The following is a 20,929-nucleotide window of genomic DNA, read 5'->3' as shown; positions in this document are numbered from 1 at the left end:
ACCCTCTCCTTGGGGATTTCATTTGATTCTCAGGTTCCTGACAATGAAGCAAGGAAGGAGCAGGGGACACTGTGGACCGCCCAGTACCGGATACCTGCCAGCTTTCCCCAGCAGACATCACATTCCAGATTCTGGGTCACACAGTCATCAAGAGGTGTCCAATTTCATAAACATTTCCTGAACATGATACTAGACCCTGAGAGGTAGATACGAAGATAATTAAGACATAGTCCCTGTCCAGGGAAGAGTGGTGGGGAGCATGAGTCTTGGGGAATCAGAAAAACGTGTGCTTGAACCCAGTTCTTATTAGCTGTGTGCTCTCAGCAAGCCCTGATCTCCTCATCCATGTAAGGCATCGCACAATACAAGCCATAATCTGCTAAAGAGCGTTCTAAGAGATGCATGGGAAGTGCATAGTACCATGTCTGGCACTTACAAGGTTTTAAATCAATGTTATTTATTACTATTATTGTTCTATTGTACTATTACTACATTTGTTCACAATTTAGTAAGGAGGAAAGACATCAACTAATTACAAAGACCATTAGGGACATTTGAAAAGAGGTGAACTGAGCTTTGGGGATACAGAGAGAAAGAAGCTAATATGTGCTAGAAAATTCTGGTAAGATGTCTTACAGGATTTATAGAGAGTTGGGTGTCAGCTCAGGAAACAAGATCTGCAGCTCTAACATTAATGATGAAATAATACAGTGAGAGGCAACATGATGTAATAAAAAGAGCATCAAGATTGAAACCCTCCTGCCTTAAGTTTGAATCTAGGCTCATCCATTTATTAACCAGAGGATTTTGGACAAGTCATTTAACCCCTCTAAGCTTCAATTCTGTCACTTATAAACGATGACAATTCCTATTTCTAATGGTATTGAGGATAAAAAATATATTTATCACACACTTAGGGCAATACCAGTTACTCACTACACAAATTTTAACAGTCACGTTAACTGAGTGAGAAATTAAAGTCCCGCACACTGCTCTTCTTGGAGTGAGGCTTTGGGTTCTTCTCAAAACAGCAACGGCAATGACCACCCTGGGACATTTGCTTATTGTCATGACTTTTACAGTGGTTATGAGACTCAGGGACTCTAGCAGCCCGTTCAGCCAGGAAAATGCACACCTGCATAAAAAATGTGCGTGATCCAAGAGGTTCTGAAACTCCACAGAATGTAATCCCTGGAGTTGCTGAACTTCCAGAGTCCCCAGTGAAGAAATGAGCCCCTGAAAAGATCATAAACCGAACCATCCAAGGCAATGTCTTAGAACCTGACTTCTATGACTCCCTATTTAATTGGGGCTCAATAAGCAGCAGGAGAATGGAACAAAGTGTGAGAGCAAACCTGATTTAAAAAAAAAAAAAACTCTCCTGTGATTACATTTTTTCTCACTCAGGCAGTTTACCAAACAGCACCATTTATAAAGTACTAATCTTCTGCTGACTCAGCCGCTGAGCCCCGCGGCCACAGCCATCAGGCAGGTGGTCTGGTGCGCTACTCTTTAAGTCCGCATGGAGTCGTTTGTCAAACTCCTGCTTACCAGCCACACTTTTCCTTTCCTCGAGCTGTACCTACTTCAGCACACCCAAATGGCATCCTTGTATGTCAAAGGGTTCGACTGGCCAAGGGATGTTTTTTAAATGTTTTTTTCCTCCAGATGCTTTGACATTATGTGCAAATAGCCTAAATGCTCCATGATATTTTGAGATTCTAGTCAAGGAAAGATGATATCTTATCACCTGAACTGTCTGTAGATACTACTACGTTTTGTTTTGTTTTGAGAATCCTAAGTTTGATTCAGTCCTGAGGAGGAAGTTATCAATAAGCCTGGTTCCCAGTATTTTGCCTCGATCAGCACCATTGTCATGGTCATCGTCATCTTGCTTCTTGCCCATTCGTTTGCCCTTCCCTCCTATTCCAGTCTCTGCCCTTCTCTCTGCTCCCAGGAGGCTGATTCCTCAGACTCCACCTCCCAGGCTTCCTTCCTGCTGGTTTCCTGATTGGTTTGGTCACTGGGAGACAGAGGCTGGAGATGAGAGAGTGGAGTCGGGGTGGGGGGATATTTCTTCCCCATTCTCTTCCTGGTTTGCAGCCCGGGCTGCCTCCCTTCAACCAAGCATTCTGTCCAACGGCCCCTGCTCCAGGAATCCAGCTCTGCCTGTGCTCCATCATCCTGTGTTCCTCTCTTTGCCCCTGTAAGATAAGGGTGGTAAGCCTCCCATTGTTTCTAGTCTCTGGGTGCCTTGATACCCATGTTTATCTTCCTAACCAAGTCATCCCTTCATGGGTGTCTCTGGTCCTGCCAGAACCCTGATGACACATCATCTCCATGTCATCATCTCTGTGACTATTATTTATGGATGGTTCCTCATGTATCAGACACTGCTCTATTCAGAAGGCAAGTTATTATTTTACAAATGAGAAGATAGACTTAGCCATCTGAAAGATCTTATCCCAGGTAACACAGCTAGTAAGTGGCAGAGTCGGAATTCAAACTGTTCTAGAATCTCTTTTTAAACCACTGCCAACAGTTCTCCAACACAGTCCACGTCAGAATCCTCTGGCGTGTTTGCTACAAATCCAGATTCTCAGAAACCTTCTCAGAGCTCTCTGCTGAGGAAGCCAGCTGTCTGTTTTAATGTGGGCAGTGAAGCTGGCATGGGGTCATCACCCAAACCAAGGGAGCTAATTGCGTAGGTTAATGGACAACCAGTGGAGCAGGCTGGCATTAAAACTCTGACCAGCATGGGCAACAGTCATCAGGGAGGCCAATCAAGCTCTCTCTTCCTCTGCTTTAAATGAAAAATGCTAAGGAAATTAGTCAAGAGGTAGAGGAAGGAGAGAGAAAGAAAACCATAAAGAGAAACAGGCAGTGAGTGAGTGGCATGGCCATATGCTGGAGCAGTGACTGGTGATGCAGTAATGACAGTAATGACTATTCTTAGCCTCTTTTGAGATCTAACTCCTCTCACCCATCAACTCACCAGTGATCTCAATAATTGCTGGTCGTGTCTTCCCTGACCCAGACTCATTTGACTGAGCTGACATCCCCCAGCTTTTACAGAAGGAGCTCTAAGCTAACACAAGTGAAATAGCCTCCCTACTGAGCCTCCTGAATTAACTCTGTTCGTTTCTCTAAACCATTATGAACAATGAAGCCAGAATGATGTGTCCAAAATGTAAATCTAAGTTTATCAGCCTCTTTACTTAAAGCTCACAAAGGGTTTCCTAGTCTCTTGACATAAGGTGAAAATTCCCTACCGTGATCTGTCAGTTGCTGTGTAATCTAGCAACCATGCCTTCTCCTCATCCTTACCTGGAGCCTCTCTCCCCGTCAGCTTCTTTGGTACAGCCACTGTGGCATTTGTTCAGTCCTTCCTGATCACCACCATCATTCCTGTCAATGGGTTTAGCACCAGGTCCCCTGTCTGTCTATAGCATGGGTCCCCTGCCCTTTCACCTACTTCACTCCTACTTGTGCTGTGCTTAGTCGCTTAGTCACTCGGTCGTGTCTGACTCTTTGCTACCCCATGGACTGTAGCCTGCCAGGCTCCTCTGTCTATGGGGATTCTCCAGGCCACAATACTCGAGTGGGTTACCATGTCCTCCTCACTCCTACTTAGTAGCATCAACCATCAACTCCCTAGGGCTGCCTCCCTGACTTCCCTGACTGATGCCAATCTCATAGAATCCCGGATACACAGTATTGTCATACGTGTGACTTCTTGTGTGTTACCTGGTTAATATCAGTCTTTCCCACTAAGATCCCTGAAATCAAGATCCATGTCTGAATTTTCTCACTATTGGGTCCCCAGTACCTTGCAGGGTGACTGGCCCACTGCAAGCACTCAAATATTTGTTGACTGCATGCATGGTTTAATGTCTGCCTACAAATAAACAATAGAATACAGCTCTTCTACAGGAGCCACTGTTTAGTTGTCATGGAGTGAATGACACTGGTAACAGTGGGCAAGCAACTGTTGCTTAGGAAGGGCCAACACACAACAGGAGACCAGAGTATGTGTGGCTGTGTGCACAGTACTCAGGACCAAGCACTCCACTTGGAAGGGGAGCCCAATCCTCCTGCAGCCCCAACATCTACCTTAGCACCTAAGAACATGCCCAAAAGGTCAGTTGACTCTCCTTTATTGAGTTTCACTTAGGCTTGCAGGTATATTTCCAAAGAGTTACGTCCATGACCTGGCAGCCAAGATTGTGCAAGTGTGGTGCTTCTTACCCACTTCAATACATCTGTAAATTGAGTTGGAAAATTAAAGAGAACAAATTTGCAGCGTTGATTGCAAACTGAAAAGGTGATAAAATTAACACAAATGTCTTTGACTGCCTCTTGAAAAACATTCGTAAATCAAAATTGGTAGTGATTTTGCTGTATGACATATTGTTTCAAGTATCCATGAGAGAAGGAAATGATTTCAGATCATTCGAATGTGTGGAATTATGGCTAATAAATGAAAAAATATCTTCCTTATGTAATTCTCTTTAGGGAACCTACTTAGTTGAAAAAAAAATGTTGAACACTTAATAGGTGCCAGGTATTCCACAGGGCCAAGGGTAGAAGATATGGAGAATCTGCAGAACTCTTGTTTTCAAGGGCCTCACAGACTTATGGAGGAGATCGTGGCAAAATAATAATAACACAAGCTGTATTGCAAGTGTATGTTGTACAAAGTGTACATAGGATGAAGGTCACATTATCCTATGAAGAGAATAATGATGATGCAGAGTTTTTAGAAAATCAAGAGTGGAAAATCTTGGAGGATCTTCTCTGGTGCTCCAGTTGAGACTTTGCCTTTCAATGCAGGGGGTGCCAGTTCGACCCGTGGCCAGGGGGCTAAGGTCCCACAAGTCTTGTGGCCCAAAAAACCAAAACATAAAATAGAAATGATATTATAACCAATTCAGTAAAGACTTTGAAAATTGTCCGCAGTAAAATAAATTATAAAAAAAGAAGAGTATCTCGTAGAGAAGACCATAAAAATTCCACGATATCAGAGTCCAGCTTCCTAACTTTATAAGTCAGAAACTTGAGGGCCCAAGGGTCACAGTCTCTTGACTACTTAGTGTCAAATTCCTTTCAAGCCCTTAAGTTTTACAGAAAAGAAGTTATATTTTTTTCTTTTTCATGTGAAAGTTCAGAGTAGGGATTCAAAGTCTGTGGCAGTTTTACTCCATGCCACCATCTAGGGCCCCAGGCTGATGTAGCTTCAAGATGAGGCTTCCAAGGCGCTCCTGATAATTTCTGGATTAATTGGCTAGAAACAGGAAAGGGCACAGAAAAGCCTGAATAGAAGGTGGTCAGTTCTCTTTTTCCAGTAGAGGGCATTTGCTCACATGCTCACAAGACTACACAAAAGACTAGGCTACGTAAGCCAGCCATTGCCAAGTATTTCTTAACCATGTGACAGGAGAGAAAGGATTTTGAAAGACAAGCAGGTGCTTTGTCAGAACACTCAGTGCAAATTTACTGAAAATAATCTTTAAATCAGTGTATTACCTTACTTTTGATGCTGATATCAATACCCGAACTCCCTGAATCATTATGTTTCTTTCGTTTTGTTGGCAGCATTTCAATATCCAAACAGCTGGCTTCAATAAAAGGTAAGGCCTGGGGTGATGGAGATGTATGCGTTGCTTCTCTACCAGAAGAGCATGCCAAGAGTTAAAACTAATAGGGCAGTGATATAAGAAAACTTATAGATAAATCATAAAACATTTATAATGTCCTTTTTAAACATTTGGGAACTGAGATCCAGTGACAGGAATTAACTCACCCAAATTTAAAGGCTGAGCTATAATAGGTGCGTGAATCCTTGACTCCTAATTCAGTGTTCATCCCACGTGGCCAGATGGCTCCCCATAGGTGGCATCCTCAGTGTATCCAGAGCAAGACCATCAGCATCTGATGCATGAATGTTCAGTGGTACTCAGGACGAAGTCAATCCCCAACTGCCTCTGTTGATTGAGCAAAATATAGTGTGCCAAACTCCTGAGGTGTAAACATTTGCCTTTATAATTTCACTTTATAGGTAAACTATCTTTAGAGGGAACAATATTGTCATGGAAATAACAATGAAAGAAAAGATGCACTCATATACTTGGATCATTATCTTATTCCAGAACATGTGGCTTGTTTACAGAATAACAAAGTACAGCTGGATTCCACTATATTGTAGTTATTTTCCCTCTTAGATGGCTGGTCTCTTTCTCCAAAGGAGACACTTAATATTTTTATTTAAATAAGTCTTCATCTTGACAAAAATATTATTTTTATATCATTGTAGCACAAGTTATCCATGATTTCTGTTTCACAACTTCAGGCACTTTTTGATAATTGTCAGTGACAAAATATCATGTCCATGACATGATGAATATGCATGACATTTCTCACATAACAATCCTCTCTGGGAGGTTAAGGGGGGATTGTAATTCTATCATCCATACTGCCCTCCAACACACACTCACACACACATATACACACACATCATTCCTATTATCAGACTCCTTACAGTAGACCATTGGGTCACATTTATTCTCATGCCTTAAGAAAACACAGGATAAATAGGGCTCATCTTGCCAGAATTTGTTTTATTCATTGGTAATTTTAAGCTTTATTTGGTGAAATCAGACAGGACTAGATCATGGAATAGAAGTCAGTACCAATCCACATTTTCTTTTCCTGCTACTTATGCCCTTGACCTTTTGTGGAAGGTAGGTGGAATGACGGTTGAACACGTATTTCCCTCTAGCATCCAAAGTAGATTTAGAGTCAAAAATTTGAGAAGTACTGGAGTATTGGGAAAACTATTGATCTGGCAAGAAAAGAGCAGAGATCAGTTTTTAGTTCTGCCATATACAACTGATGCAAACTTGAATAAACCACTTTTCTCCTGTAGATCTTCTTCATTTGCAAAATAAGTAATAGTAGGAGTTCTAAACTAAGGTCATTCTGATCCCTTACAGAAATGAGAGTTGTGTTTCTACTACACTAAAATATTAGGAACTCACGAAATGAAATATTTCATGTTTAGGGTTCCACGTTCCAGAATAGCTGAGGTGAAAGAGGCAGGGATGGTTCTCAAGTTCAAGTCAGTTCAGTCCAGCACACATATGCTAACGCCTACAACATGCTAGGGCCTGGGAATGAATGCAAAGATAAATAAGATGCAATGACTGCCCTCAGGGAACTTATATTCTAAAGCTGCACTGGGCAATATGATACCCACTAGCCACCTGGATATGGAACACTTGAAATGCAATTAGTTTGAATAGAAATGTGCTGTAAGTGTAAAATACATATCAGATGTAAGAGACTTAGTAGGGGAAAAAAGTGTAACATCTGAATACTTTGTTCATGTTGATCACAGGCTGATGTTATATTTTGACATACTGGGTTAACTAATATATTTTAAAAATAATTTTATCTGTTTTATTGTAATGTTTCTATGTAGCTACTTAGAAAAATTTTAATTATAATTGGGGCTTGTATTATATTTCTTTTGGACAGCACCGATGTAGAAGGAAATTGAGACAGATAAACAGAGTGTTTTAATGTGAGGGTTCAGACAAGTTTATGTTTAGGGAAGTAGAGCACAAAGGAGGGGCATGTAGCCCAGTTCCACGGTTTGAGAATACACTGCCGGAAAAACAACGTCTAGAGGCTGTATGCATCATGGTGAGGGGCCAGACTGCCTGTGTGACCTGCAGCAAGCTACTTAATCTCTCTGTGCTTCAGTTTCCTCATGCATAAAGCAGAGATGATACTGGGACCACCTGAGCGGACGGACAGAGGTAAAGATTAAATGAGTCGAATCATATATGTCCCATAAAGGAGTGGCTGGCATACAGAGCATGGAATCCACTCATTCATTACTACTGTCCCTAAGAACTCAAACCCCAGGATTGTTCTCTTAATATTGCTTACTGCTCTCTCCCCAGAACTAGGACAGAACCGGGCAATAAGAACTTGTTGGGAAGATAAGGTTATAAGAAACTACAGACAGATTAGTATCATTAAAGGGTAAAAGTGAGATAGAAACTAACAGGAGAGATGGACATGAAGTGCCTGGTTTAACGCCCTCTCCACCACCTCCATTCCAAAGGCAAGAGCTGATAAAAGATTACAAAAAACAAACATTGAGCCTTTGCATTTTCAATAGCACTTCACCCTTCACAATATGCTTTCATATATTCGCTCACAACTCCATGAGGCAGACAGGACAGGAATTAGGAGGCAACACGCTGAGTTTTACTAAGGAAAGAACTCTACCATAAAAACAGGGAACCAGAAAGCCTTGCAAAGTATCACCAGTATCGGTAGGATAACCGGAGCTCCTTGTTATCTTTTATTTTTAATGTTTTTCTTGTTCTGTTTTTACTACGAGCATATGTTATTTTACAGTTAGGGGGAAATCCATGCTGTGTTTAAAAAAATGGAGGAGAAGGGAAAGAAGTGGGCTAGTCCAGATGGAGTCTCCCTCTGAAATACAGGCAGAACTGAACTTCATCAGCGGATTGGGAAGTGTCTGGTTTCCACAGCCTCTGTGGCGATGCTCTTAGAAGGACTTATTCCAAACTGGCAGATCTTTCTGTGGCCTTTGAAGGCAGACAGACTTTGAAATCTTCCCCTGCCACTCCTGAGCAGTGTGACCTTAAGATTCTTAATCTCTCCATGTGTCAGTGTCCAATATGCAAAAGTGAGACACAAATAGCACCTACCTTTCTGGCTTTACAGAGCATTAAATAAGATTATGTTAGAAAGGCATCTGGCACGTAGTAAACAAGAAAAGTGCCCGTCATTATTTTCAAGCTCACTCACAGCTTGGAAGTTCACACTCCCTGCCAGAAGGGCACATTCAGGAGAGGAAGAGGTTATTGTGTCCCCTGAGAAGTCTCAGACCCAGTAGAACAGCTCATATTAAAGCCCTCTCTAGTTATTACGAGTTATTAATAAAAACCTCAACTGGCAAAAATTACAGAAGGGCTATTACCTCTTAAGGAATTCAGATGTTTCCTCTAAACAATTTGTTTGTTAAAAACAAGACTATTTATACACAGAGTTTATTTTTTAGCCACTTAAATTCAAGATTACCATAGTATAGCTCCCCACCCACTCAAACACATACATCTCTACTGAGGAAAGGCAGACATGAGCTACAAGAAATATGCCATCTCCTTTGTGTTTTGATGAGCAGGAAAATCTTGGGTAACTGAGGACAATCTGAGTTTTAAAAATGGGTTTCAAGATGTGGCAGAAGTGAAGGGAAGAACCGAATAAGGTAGGAGGAGAACGAGCTCCACATAGAACCCAAAGACACAGAGAACTTTCTGAGGCTAGATGAAGGGCCAGCCACTGGATCAGCAGACAGAAGCCATGGGTCAGAATGAGACTGAGGATCAGAAGCCAAAGAGGAAATCAAGGCAAAAGAAGCTGAGGATACAGATTCCACAGACATTTATTGAATAAATATTTGTGATGCACTTCCTGTATGCTAGGCACTTCTCTAAGTGCTGGAGATTCCACAGGTAAGACATCCCTGTCTTCATGAGGCTTATGTCTTCAACGTGAAATCAGATTCAACTGTCACTTATTAGCATGTCCTCAGCAAGATCAGATCCTGTCTTCATCTATAAAATGGTATAATGAATGGAAGGACACACTGTGTTCATGGGTTGGAAGCGTCAACCTCATGAAGATATCAGTTCTCCCCAAGTTGCTCTCTAACTTCAATGAAATGCCACAAAATTCAGGGTTTTTTTGAAAACAGATAAGCTTATTCTAAACTTTATGTGGAAAAGAGAAAACCCTAAAATAGCCAAAATAATTTTGGAAAAGAAGACAGTGGGAGGAATCTTCAGTGTCAAGGCTTACAAGATAGCTACAGGAATCAAAATAGTATGAGGCTGACAGAGGAATAAATACATAGTTCAGTGAAACAGAATAAGGGACCTAGAAATTGACTCACGCTAATATGCTCAACTGATTTTTGACCAAAGTGCAAAAATAATTCAACAAAGTAAGGATAGAGTTTTTAAGAGTTGGTACTGAAACAATTGGTCATCCACAGCTTACAAAAAATACACCGCTACCCAAGTCTCATATCTTACACACAAATTAATTGAACATGGATCATGGATTTAAATGTAGAACACAAAATTATAAGATGTTTAATTATACCTAGGGCAAATCTTTCAGGAGAGGAAAAATTGATAAATTTGTCTTGATAAAAATAAAAAATCTTCTCCTTCACAAAAGACTCCATTGAAGAGTAAAAACACAATATAAAGACAGGGAGAAAATATTTGCATATCACATATCCTAAAAAAGACTTGTATCTTGAAAACTAAAACTCTCAAACCTCAAAAATAGTTTTTAATTCAGTTAGAAGGTGAGCAAAATCCATGAACATATCTGAACAGATAAATGTTTCACTGAGGAAGATATACAGATGGCAAATAAACACATGAAAAGACGTTCAGCATCATTAGCCATTAGGAAATACAATTTAAAACCACAGTGAGATGTCACTATGCATATATAAGCATGGCTAAAATAATAGTGACCACCCTGATTGCTGGCAAAGATAAAGGACAGCTGGATCCCTCATACATTGCTATGTGTGTGCTTAGTCACTCAGTTTTGTCTGACTCTTTGTGACCACATGGACTATATATAGACCACCAGACTCCTCTGTCCATGAGGATTCTCCAGGGTATCTTCCCAACCCAGGGATCAAGCCCAGGCCTCCCACATTGCAGGTGGATTCTTTACCATCTGAGCCACCAGGGAAGCCCATGGACCTGTAAAATGGTATAGCCACTATGGAAAACAGTTTCAGTTCAGTTCAGTCGCTCAGTCGTGTCCGGCTCTTTGCGACCCCATGAATTGCAGCACGCAAAGCCTCCCTGTCCATCACCAACTCCCGGAGTTTACCCAAACTCATGTCCATCGAGTCAGTGATGCCATCCAGCCATCTCATCCTCTGTCGTCCCCTTCTCCTCCTGCCCCTAATCCCTCCCAGCATCAGGGTCTTTTCCAATGAGTCAACTCTTCGCATGAGGTGGCCAAATTACTGGAGTTCAGCTTCAGCATGAGTCCTTCCAATGAACACCCAGGACTGATCTCCTTTAGGATGGACTGGTTGGATCTCCATGCAGTCCAAGGGACTCTCAAGAGTCTTCTCCAACACCACAGTTCAAAAACATCAATTCTTTGGCGCTATGGTTTCTTAAAAACAAGAAGTGTGCCTATCATATAACCCAGCAATTGTATTCTTGGGCATTTTTTCCAAGGGAATAGAAATCGTGTCTATATAGTAACTTGCATACAAATGTTCCTACAAGTTTTATTTATAATAGCCAAAAACTGTAAACATCCAAGATATTCTGCAGTGGAGGCCAATACCTATATTAGCGTGTTTGGCAGATGTTTATGGACAGAAATTATAGCTTCACCATTTGGTCTGAGTTCTGTTCAGAGATACAGTAAAAATTGAGAAGGTCCACACACTCTTTCCCTTCACCCATTCCTCTTAACTATTGTCCTTCCGTTTGACTTTAATTGGGGGAAAAAAAAAAACTAAAATTTTCAATACCTTCTCTTTAACCATTGAAGAAAATCCTGATTCCTTTCCATCACCTAGGAGTTCAGCATGGCCTAGCCCCTACCCACTTTTCTAATCAAATACTTTAAGCTTCTAGACTTCGGTCACAACTGTCCTTTCAGCTCCTCTAGTGCCATACTCCTGACCTGAGCCTTCACATGTGGGGCTTCCTGAGCCTGGAACTCTGAACACCACCCTTATCTCAGGCTGATCCATTCCACCCTTTACTGACAGGTCCTTCCTCTCATATTGGTCTTAGCTTAAATAATAATCTACCTAGAGATGCCTCAAGACCACCTGTATATATCAGTATTTTTTCTCCCAGACCCACTCTGTAATTTTCTGTTTTTTTCTGTCTTTATACCTTCTTTGCCTTATATATCATCTGTTGTAAATGTGCATCATATATGTGTATATAGAGAAACAATTATCTATATATATATATATATAAAACAAACCCATATGTGTGCATCCATATCCTCTTGATTACTGTTTCTTATCCCACTAGATTATGAGATCAATGAGGGCAGAGGCCACTTCTGATTGTGTCTGAGCAGCTCAGGAATTACCAGGAACACAGTAAGTGCTCCATACAGAAGTCAGTGTTCAGACTGGTCATTTTTCTTTGAATCTACAATTGTTGCACATTACCTGGGCAAAAAGCTATTGGATTTTGTTTTTCTCTTTTTTTCTTCCTGTTCGTTCATTCAACAGCATTTATTGGCACCTGCAGAGAAGACTATTGAGAGTCCCTCGAACTCTAACGAGATCAAACCAGTCAATCCTAAAGAAAATCAGTCGTGAATATTAATTGGAACTGCTGCTGAAGCTGAAACTCCAATTCTTTGGCCACATGATTCGAAGAACTGACTTATTTGAAAAGACCCTGGTGCTGGGAAAGATTGAGGGCAGGAGGAGAAGGGAACGACAGAGGATGAGGAGGTTGGATGGCATCACCGACTTGATGGACACGAGTTTGAGTCAACTCCGGCAGTTGGTGATGGACAGGGAGCCCTGGTGTGCTGCAGTCCATGGGGCTGCAGAGTCAGACATGCCTGAGCAACTGAACTGAACTGAACTGATGCTGTAGCTGAAGCTCCAATACTTTGGCCACCTGATGCGAAGAGCTGACCCATTGGAAAAGACGATGCTAGGAAAGATTGAAGGCAGGAGGAGGAGGGGGCAACAGAGGATGAGATTGTTGGATGGCATCACCAATGCAATGGAATCTGAGTAAACTCTGAGATAGTGAAGGACAGGAATGCCTGGCATGCTGCAGTCCATGGGATTACAAAGAGTCGAACGTGACTTAGCGACTGAACAACTACTACATAGCTGGCATTTTTGCTGGTCACTGGGAGTATAGCGATTAAAAAAAATATGATCTGTGGCCTCATGGAGCTTGCATTTCAGTTTGAGAGAAAGATGATCAAACATGCAATAAATATAAGGTGGGAGAAGTTCTATAATAGAGGATGCACAAGGGCTGAGGGAACAGAGAGGCTGAGAGTTTTCTTCACTGAACCTTATGTAGCTCTCAGGTGTCACTGTGTGTTCCCCACTGGAAAGGACTGAGTTAGCACCACACTTTAAACCAGAGAAACCAGCTGGGAAGATCACTGTGACTGAGGCCGTGATTCAAAGAGATCCCTTATCTATTGTGATATCAGAGAACTTGTTCTGGATATCATTCTCCTTTACCACACTGGCCTGTGTGATGCTCTGACACAGAATATAAACTCCACAAGAGAAGGACTTTGTCTTACTCAGTGAAGTGTCTTAATGCCAGGGACTGAAGCCAAGCACATAGTAGATGCTCTGTAAATATTTGTTGACTAACTAAATGAAATTACACGTCAGAAAATCAAGGCTTAGAGAGCTCAGGTGTTTTCCCAAGGTCATATGGCAAGCAGGGGCTAAATCTCATCCTGATTCTACTAACTTTATTTGCTACTGAAGGGACTTTTGTTCTCCATTGTGTAAAGGTCCAGGATCAAACACTGGATGCATTCCACCCTCAGGTGGCAAAAAGCCAAAGGTCAGGATCACATTGACACACAGCTTCCAGCGCTGTTCCCCAGGTTCCCCTGGAAGGAGGAGCCTGATGGTTGGGAGGGTCATTTCTAACCTAGGCTACACGGTTGTACATTTCTTCTGTCACAGCTCTACGCAAGGGCTCAGATCTGGAAAAAGCCATCGCCACCGCCGCTCTGGTTTTCAGAAACTCTTCTGACCCTGATGGTAGACTTGGAAAAGCTACTGCCAAAAATCTGCTACAAACCCAGTTTAAGAGTTTCACAGAGGTAAGACAATTAACAGGCACCAAGAAATGTGAGCCACACCATGACAGCTTGCATGAAAGAGTAAAACAGAGGGACCATTTTGGGCTTGGTGGTCAAAAAAGAGCGCCTGGAAAATAAAGGTATAGCTGTGATCTGAAAAATGAGATTAAGAGTGATCTAGGGGTGAGGGCTGGCGGGGAGTGATGGCATTCCAAGTAGGGAATCTGATGTAAAGCATGTCAGAGACATCTGAGGTCCAGTATTAGTGAGAAGCAGGAGGGAAGTCAGAGCAGTGAGGGAGGAAGCCAGGCAGGTGGTGAGAAGTTGTGTCTTACAAAGGCATAGCCTGTGGGCATGAGGAAGCCAGGGATGGTTTCTTAATTCCTGAGAAAGAAATCACACCAGCTGCAGTAGGAGGTGAGACTCCATGAGGGTGGGGAGTGAGGCAAAGAAGAGAGGAACTGTGGGGAAGGAATCCAAACACAAGAAGATGTTGGTTTGGACTAAGGTGGCACGTATAAGGGGCCTTTGGAAGGTGGAGTGAACAGGATCTGCTGTGAGGGTTGAACGGGGGTGGGAGGGGGTGGGGGAGGGGAGCCAATAATGATATGTCAGTTCTGACTGGGAAGAAATGGGTGGTGGATCCATTTTCAGGGAAGAGAAAGACTGGAGAAGAATCAGATTGGAGGCGGTCTGGGAGGTGGGGGCAGGTGATGAGTTCTGTCAGCTTGGGTCAAGCTTAAAGTGTCCTTGAAACTTTAAAGTTGATAAACTCAGACAGCAATAGGATGTGTGAGCAGAATGGTCAGAATAGAGATCTGTATTAAGTGAGTGACCAGAGGGAGGGACCTAAATCATCTAGAGGCATCTTTCTCAAACCTCAGTCACTTGATACTCTCTTCAGTACTTTTTTTAAAAGTACTTATTTTTATTTGGCTGCACCAAGTCTTAGTAGCAGCATGTGGAATCTAGTTTCCCAACCAGAGATTGAACCCAGGCCCTCTGCATTGTGAGTGTGGAGTCTTAGCCACTGGACCACCAGGAAAGTCCCCTATCTTCAATGTTTTTCCTGTATCTGCCTATAGCCTGTATTAAAATTTACTTAGAACTTTTTAAGTTAACACTCTACTTAAAATTATTTTATAAAGACATTTGATCACTCTTCTAAATGCAAATTCAGTGAGTGGAAGTGGAAGATAGTAAAAAACATAGATGACTGTACATTCTTATCTAATATTTATTCTCACATCAGCTAAAATCACGTTACATTCTATCAGCAGTACGAGTTCAAACTTCAGAAAATAGTAGCCTTGGGACAACAGGTAAGAAGAAAAGAGGGCCTCATGCTGAACCTAAACCACCAACATTTAATGGTAGGCAGAGAGAGAAAAAACCTAAAAGGAAACAGTCTCTCAGGTTCTTTGTGTATTCTGAAATACATAAAAGAGAAGTTCCTTTAAAATATAAATATGTATATTATATTTTAGCGTACTATAGTTACATAAGGTGCCATCGACTGGGAAGTCTGGGTCAAAGGTACAGCTTCCTAGGATTATTTCCAAAGAGTATGTGTGAAGTGTTTTTTGGTTGGTTTTTTTTTTTTATTCCACAAATAAGTGATTTTTTAAAAAGCCTGTTTCATAGAAACAGTGAACAGAATGGTGGTTGCCAGGAGCTGGGGGAAAGGGGTGATTTAGGTCAAAGGGTACACATTTCCAGCTATAAGAAGAATAATTTCTGAAGCTCTAATTGACAGTGTGATAACTCTAGTTAGTAATAAGGTACTGCATACTTCAGAGTCTCTGAGAGTAAGTCTTAAGCATTGTCACCACACACATACACACACGTTAATTCTGTGCAAGGAGATGGATCTGTTAATTATCTTGATCTTGGTAATCATTCCGCAATGCATATGTATCAAATCATCACATTGTACACTTTAAATATATATGGTTATATTTGTCATTGTTCCACAATAAAGTAGAAAAAGAGCTTGTGCATGTGTGTGTGTGTGAAAGGGAGACGGAGACTCCCGTGTGAGACACAGAAAAATGACTGAAAAGAAATGTTAATAATAGTTAGCTATCTTTAGGTAATAGGGTAAAAGGTTAGCTATCTTTAGGTAATAGGGTAAAGGGTTATTTTTACATTCTTCTGGGTTTTTTTCCCCTGTATGTCCAATATTAAACACATATTGTTTTTGCAATAAATTTTTTTTAAAAAGCTATTTTCTTTCAGCCAGAAACATCAGATAAGATTTGACAAGAGATCCAAAGTTCTGGGGAATCTTTACAGAGAGGGTGGGAGAGCAAACTGTATATCATCAGTTTGCATCAGAGGCCAAAAAAAAATGACAAATCTCAGAGAGAAAAAGAACACTGCATGTACTAAGCAAGTCCTCAGTGAGCTTTTGACAAGTGTGAGAATGAGGACCTAGTGGATGAATCTCATCCTAATGTGATCCACTATCCCTCTGAGAGCATCAGAGGAAAAGAATTAAAACCAAAGTCTCCAGGAAAGACATCTCAGCCTCGTGCCCCTCAGTGCAAACTAAACCCAGGAAAGGCAACCGATTCCAGGCTCTCTAGCAGCAGACTCAGCCAGATCACAGGGCATTCCCACCCTCTCCTCCAGAAGAGAGTAAAGACATATTTCAGGGGCTTGGGGGGAATGCTCATCCCTACCCCCCTCAGTCTCAGCGGTCCCACTGAGCGGTCCCACTGCCAGACACGCAGCGTCATGGCAGAATGCTGTCTTGGCCCAACTTCCCTGCTCTGCCCCGTGAGAGTGCCAAAAGCAGGTGCAGTGTAAGAGTCTCCATAACCAACTGGGCCTCCTCCTAAATCCTCACACAGGGTTCTCTGGGAAACTGAGCTGGACCTTTTGGCTGAGTCCAGGGTCTGAAAGGAACATGTCCTTCCTCATAAGCCTAAACATAATTTGGGGGATCTTATTTCTCCCCCTATAGTCAGTCAGAGATACTAAAACTGAGCACCTAAATGCACTGCTAAGAAGATACAAAAGCAAGATGGCAGGTCAGGCCCCAAAAAGACCGGACCTCCATCAGCTCCGTGCTCTTAAAATGCACAGCAAGAAGAGAGGATCTCCAGCCGTCTCTGACCTGGGGGTAAACAGTGTGCTTCACGCTAGTCAAGGGCTGCTGGCTCTGAGAGAGGCAGACTTAGGCCCTTTCACCTTCACTGGTAGGTGTCGCCTCTTGAGGAGCAGCCTAGAAAACATGAAAGGTCTTCAGCCTGTGAGAGGAATGTATCATCACTCCTGAAGTGCCTTAGTCATTGCTGCAATGAGCTTTTTTACAGCCAGCACATGGGTGAGGGTTTGGGGTTAAACTAAATGCAGTGAATCAAATGACCTTAATGTTTTTTTATGCCACTTGGGAAGATATTTCACAAGCTGTTCTTGGAACTGAAAAGTTTTTCCATTTATGTGCTTTTCACAGGTTTTCCTTCAATCTGTTTCTGAGGTTTGATGAACTTTGGTTTGATTTATGATCAAGCTAAGCGCTGAACAATCTTTCAAAGCACATACTTTCTTTTAGCATATTTTACTTCATTTTTCTGGATAATCAAACTCAGTAGATCACATAGTGGATACCTCCAATGACAAAGGGATTGTAATTTGAAAATTAGAAAGCATAACAGTAACTGTATTTGTAGAGAGGTAGTATAGCTTAGTGGTTGAGTGAGGACTCCAGAATCAGGTAGCCAATGCAATGAATCCTGGTTCCACGCTCATAGCTGTCTGTGATGATGTGGTGTTATTTGCTCAGTCATGTCCGACTCTTCATGACCCCGTGGACTCTAGCCTGCCAGGCTGTTCTGTCCATGAATTTCTCTGGGCAAGAATACTGTAGTGGATAGCCATTCACTTCTCCAGGGGATCTTCCTGACACAGGGATAGAACACAGGGATCTCCTGCATTGCAGGCAGATTCTATTACCATCTGAGCAACCAGGGAAGTTTGGGGCAAATTACTTTATTCTCACTGAGTCTCTGGCCTTGCATTGTAGGGTGGGAAAATAATACATATTCAATAAGGTCACTGTTAGCACTCAGATAACCCATGAAAAGATTTAACACAGTGCTTGACTAGTAGTGCTGGTAGCAACATGGCATATTGTTAATAACATGTTTACTGTTGCTTATTATCTATAAAACCAAGGCAGCACAATGAATTAGGCTTTTTACTTTTCATTCTTACAGGGACAAGAAACCAAAGCAAGGTACAAAGACCTCCTTTCTGAACTTGACGAACACACAGAGAATAAGCTGGATTTTGAGGATTTCATGGTCTTACTGTTAAGCATCAGTATAATGTCAGATTTGCTCCAAAATATATGGAGTGTAAAAATTACACAATAATCAGCTTTAAATATATAGTTAGGCAAATTAATGGCAAAAGACAATGTTAAATGATTTAAAAGTTTTTCATTTTATTTTTGATCAATTGAAGGTACTGATCATGCACCTGGGGTTGCCTAGGGTGAGTCTGATTTCTAATATTCAGACCCACTGTCACTACAGAAATCAGTGCTCACTCTTCAGGAATGTTTAAATAATATGATATAATCTCTGATGCTTTATAATATAATAGGTTTGATACCACCAAATATTGCATTGCTTTTGCTGTGTCAGTATGTCTTAGAGCACTTCCCTTATAATCACTGAGCCCCTCACTCATTCATTCATCAAACAGTGTGTATTGCACTTCTACTTGATGGTATCGCTAAGGACAAAGTAATGAACCAATCTCTGCCCTCAGACATGCCTGCCAGAGTCTTAGCAGAAGAGACAGACTGTGAACATTTTATCCGTTTCTTATACAGTATAATTATAATCGTGATAAGGGCTACAGGGCTGAAAAAGTTGTTATCACGTGATTTGGGATCAAAGGTCAGAGAAGCTGTACTGGCCTTCTGCAAAAGGGAGAATTGTAAGAGGAAGAAAATAGATCAGCGGTTGCCAGGACTGTGGGTAGGACATGGAGTTGTCCACAGACGGGCAAGAGGGCACTTTTAGCGGGGTGGAGATGTTCCATAGCTTGATCGTGGTGATGGGTCCATGACTGCACACATTTGTCAAACTCTTAGAACTGCACACACAAAAGGGGGGTGAATTTTACTTTATGTGAATTCTACCTATATATGACTTACAACCCCCTAGATCCCAATATCTTTGTAAATTCTGGCCATGATTTAACCAACAATTCCTTGAGAAGATGATCTAAAAATGGTCATGTCCTCAGGAGACACATTCCCTGTGGCTATACCTGAATTCCTGAGTTTAAATTATACACACACACATCAGTCAATGCCTAAGTCTTTGAGATAGACTTTCACCAAGACTTTAATTTATTCCAGAATTATTGTAGCTTCCTAAGTTACCTCCCCCACCTCCCCTTTCCCTTCCAACCCAACACTGTAAGCCTCAGAGGCACATGTTAAGGGAGCCTTTCTGAAGGAGAACCTCCACCCCTGGTCTGGAGAAGTGTTATCTCATCCTTTGTGTGTGTATGTATGTATGTATGCACGTGCCTATGTGTGCTCAGTCATGTCTGACTCTTTGCAACCCCATAGTCCACCAGGTTCCTCTGTCCATGAAATTCTACAGGCAGGAATACTGGAGTGTGTTGCCATTTCCTCCTCCAGGGGATCTTTCCAACCTAAGGATCAAACCCATGTCTCTTGTGTCTCCTGCATTGGAAAGCAGATTCCTTACCAGTGCACCACTTGGGAAGCCTGTTCTCCCATCCTGTAGTGTTCCAAATACACCAAGACCAGGTTCCTTAGCCCTCCTTACTTTCCAAACCTTAGTCTAAGTTCAAAAGTCTATACGTTTTCCCTGTTAGGGAAAGCCCCAGACTTTACCCTCTGTCACCATTTTCATAGAAGGAATGTGCATTCAACAGGACTTGACTCTTGTGCCAGGCACTTCGTAAATATTAACTCAACTCCCATCATAACCCTCTGAGATTGGTATTAGTATTATCATCTCACAGATGAGGAAACCGAAGCACCAAACTTTTGATTTTTCCAAAGTCACACAGCAGGCAGATTGCTGAGTTCTCTGCCCTCCTTGTGGGCATTGTCAATTTTGTTTTAATATTAGACTTCATCGTGAGCAATAATATTACAATTCAACAAAAATAACTGCACATTTCAGACACTGTGTGAGAGAGTGTGGTACCAACCGGGGCCTGGAGAGCCATTTGGCATTCCTCAAATAGAATCTGTGGGCTGCACTCCATCCAAGTCCTTTGTATCTTAGTCAAAAGTAGATGGATATGACAACCTTGGTGACCAATCAAAAGGTCAAATTCACACCTTTCAGAGAAGGAAAAAAGAGACCCTGGCCAGTGGTGTGAGGAAGAATCTTGGAGCCATTCCAACCCTGGGGCTCCCCGTAAGGATTTTTGAAACTCCATTCCAGATGGGAAATTACTCTCCTCTGAGGGGAAAATCATTTATAGAATCTATTTTAGTCCAATGCAAAGAATGAAAGCAGAGCAAAACCTTGAGAAGCATCAGTGACAGACAAATTGATGAGCATTACCCTAAGACATTGGAAGGACTGAAGCTGAAGCTGAGGCTCCAATACTTTGGCCACCTAATGGGAATAGCCAGCTCTTTGGAAAAGACCTTGAGGCTGGGAAAGATTGAGGGCATGAGGAGAAGGGGATGACAGAGGATGAGATGGCTGGATGGCATCACTTACTCAAAAGATATGAGTGTGAGCAAACTCCAGGGCATAGTAAGGGACAGGAAAGCCTGGTATGCTGCAGTCCTTGGGGTCAGAAAGAGTTGACATGACTTAGCAACTGAACAACTGTGCTAAGACACTAGATCCACAGAAACCTCACCTCTTGGTTCTAGTTCCAGGACCATGATCTCTACTCTTCAAGCAAAGGTTCCATCTTGAAAATGTTACTGGTCATCACAGGTGAGATTATGGATGCAAATCTGTCATGAGATCCCTTGATTGCAAACAACAAAGCC

General features: G+C 41.9%; 1 protein-coding gene across 1 annotated transcript; it reads left to right on the top strand.

Annotated features, from left to right (window-relative positions):
• The first annotated feature begins 4,013 nt into the window (after positions 1-4,013).
• On the top strand, positions 4,014-18,331 carry SNTN (sentan, cilia apical structure protein). The gene is made up of 4 exons (XM_043886436.1): positions 4,014-4,140; positions 5,596-5,630; positions 13,796-13,935; positions 18,138-18,331. The coding sequence occupies exons 1-4, from the start codon at positions 4,031-4,033 to the stop codon at positions 18,294-18,296; spliced, it is 444 nt and encodes a 147-aa protein (XP_043742371.1). The 5' UTR covers positions 4,014-4,030; the 3' UTR covers positions 18,297-18,331.
• The last annotated feature ends 2,598 nt before the right edge of the window (positions 18,332-20,929 follow it).

The sequence above is a fragment of the Cervus elaphus genome, chromosome 24 (assembly GCF_910594005.1).
Source record: "Cervus elaphus chromosome 24, mCerEla1.1, whole genome shotgun sequence".
In the NCBI taxonomy this organism is placed as follows: domain Eukaryota; kingdom Metazoa; phylum Chordata; class Mammalia; order Artiodactyla; family Cervidae; genus Cervus; species Cervus elaphus.
Note: the sequence above shows the minus strand (reverse complement) of the source record. Positions and strands in the feature narration are given on the sequence as shown.

Bases quoted from the DNA above. Each gene is read 5' to 3' on its own strand.
- SNTN (XM_043886436.1), top strand. From the start codon at position 4,031: ATGTGTGGCTGTGTGCACAGTACTCAGGACCAAGCACTCCACTTGGAA. The intron at 4,141-5,595 runs GTCAGTTGACTC...TTTTGTTGGCAG, and splicing joins CCTAAGAACATGCCCAAAAG to CATTTCAATATCCAAACAGC. The intron at 5,631-13,795 runs GTAAGGCCTGGG...CTTCTGTCACAG, and splicing joins ACAGCTGGCTTCAATAAAAG to CTCTACGCAAGGGCTCAGAT.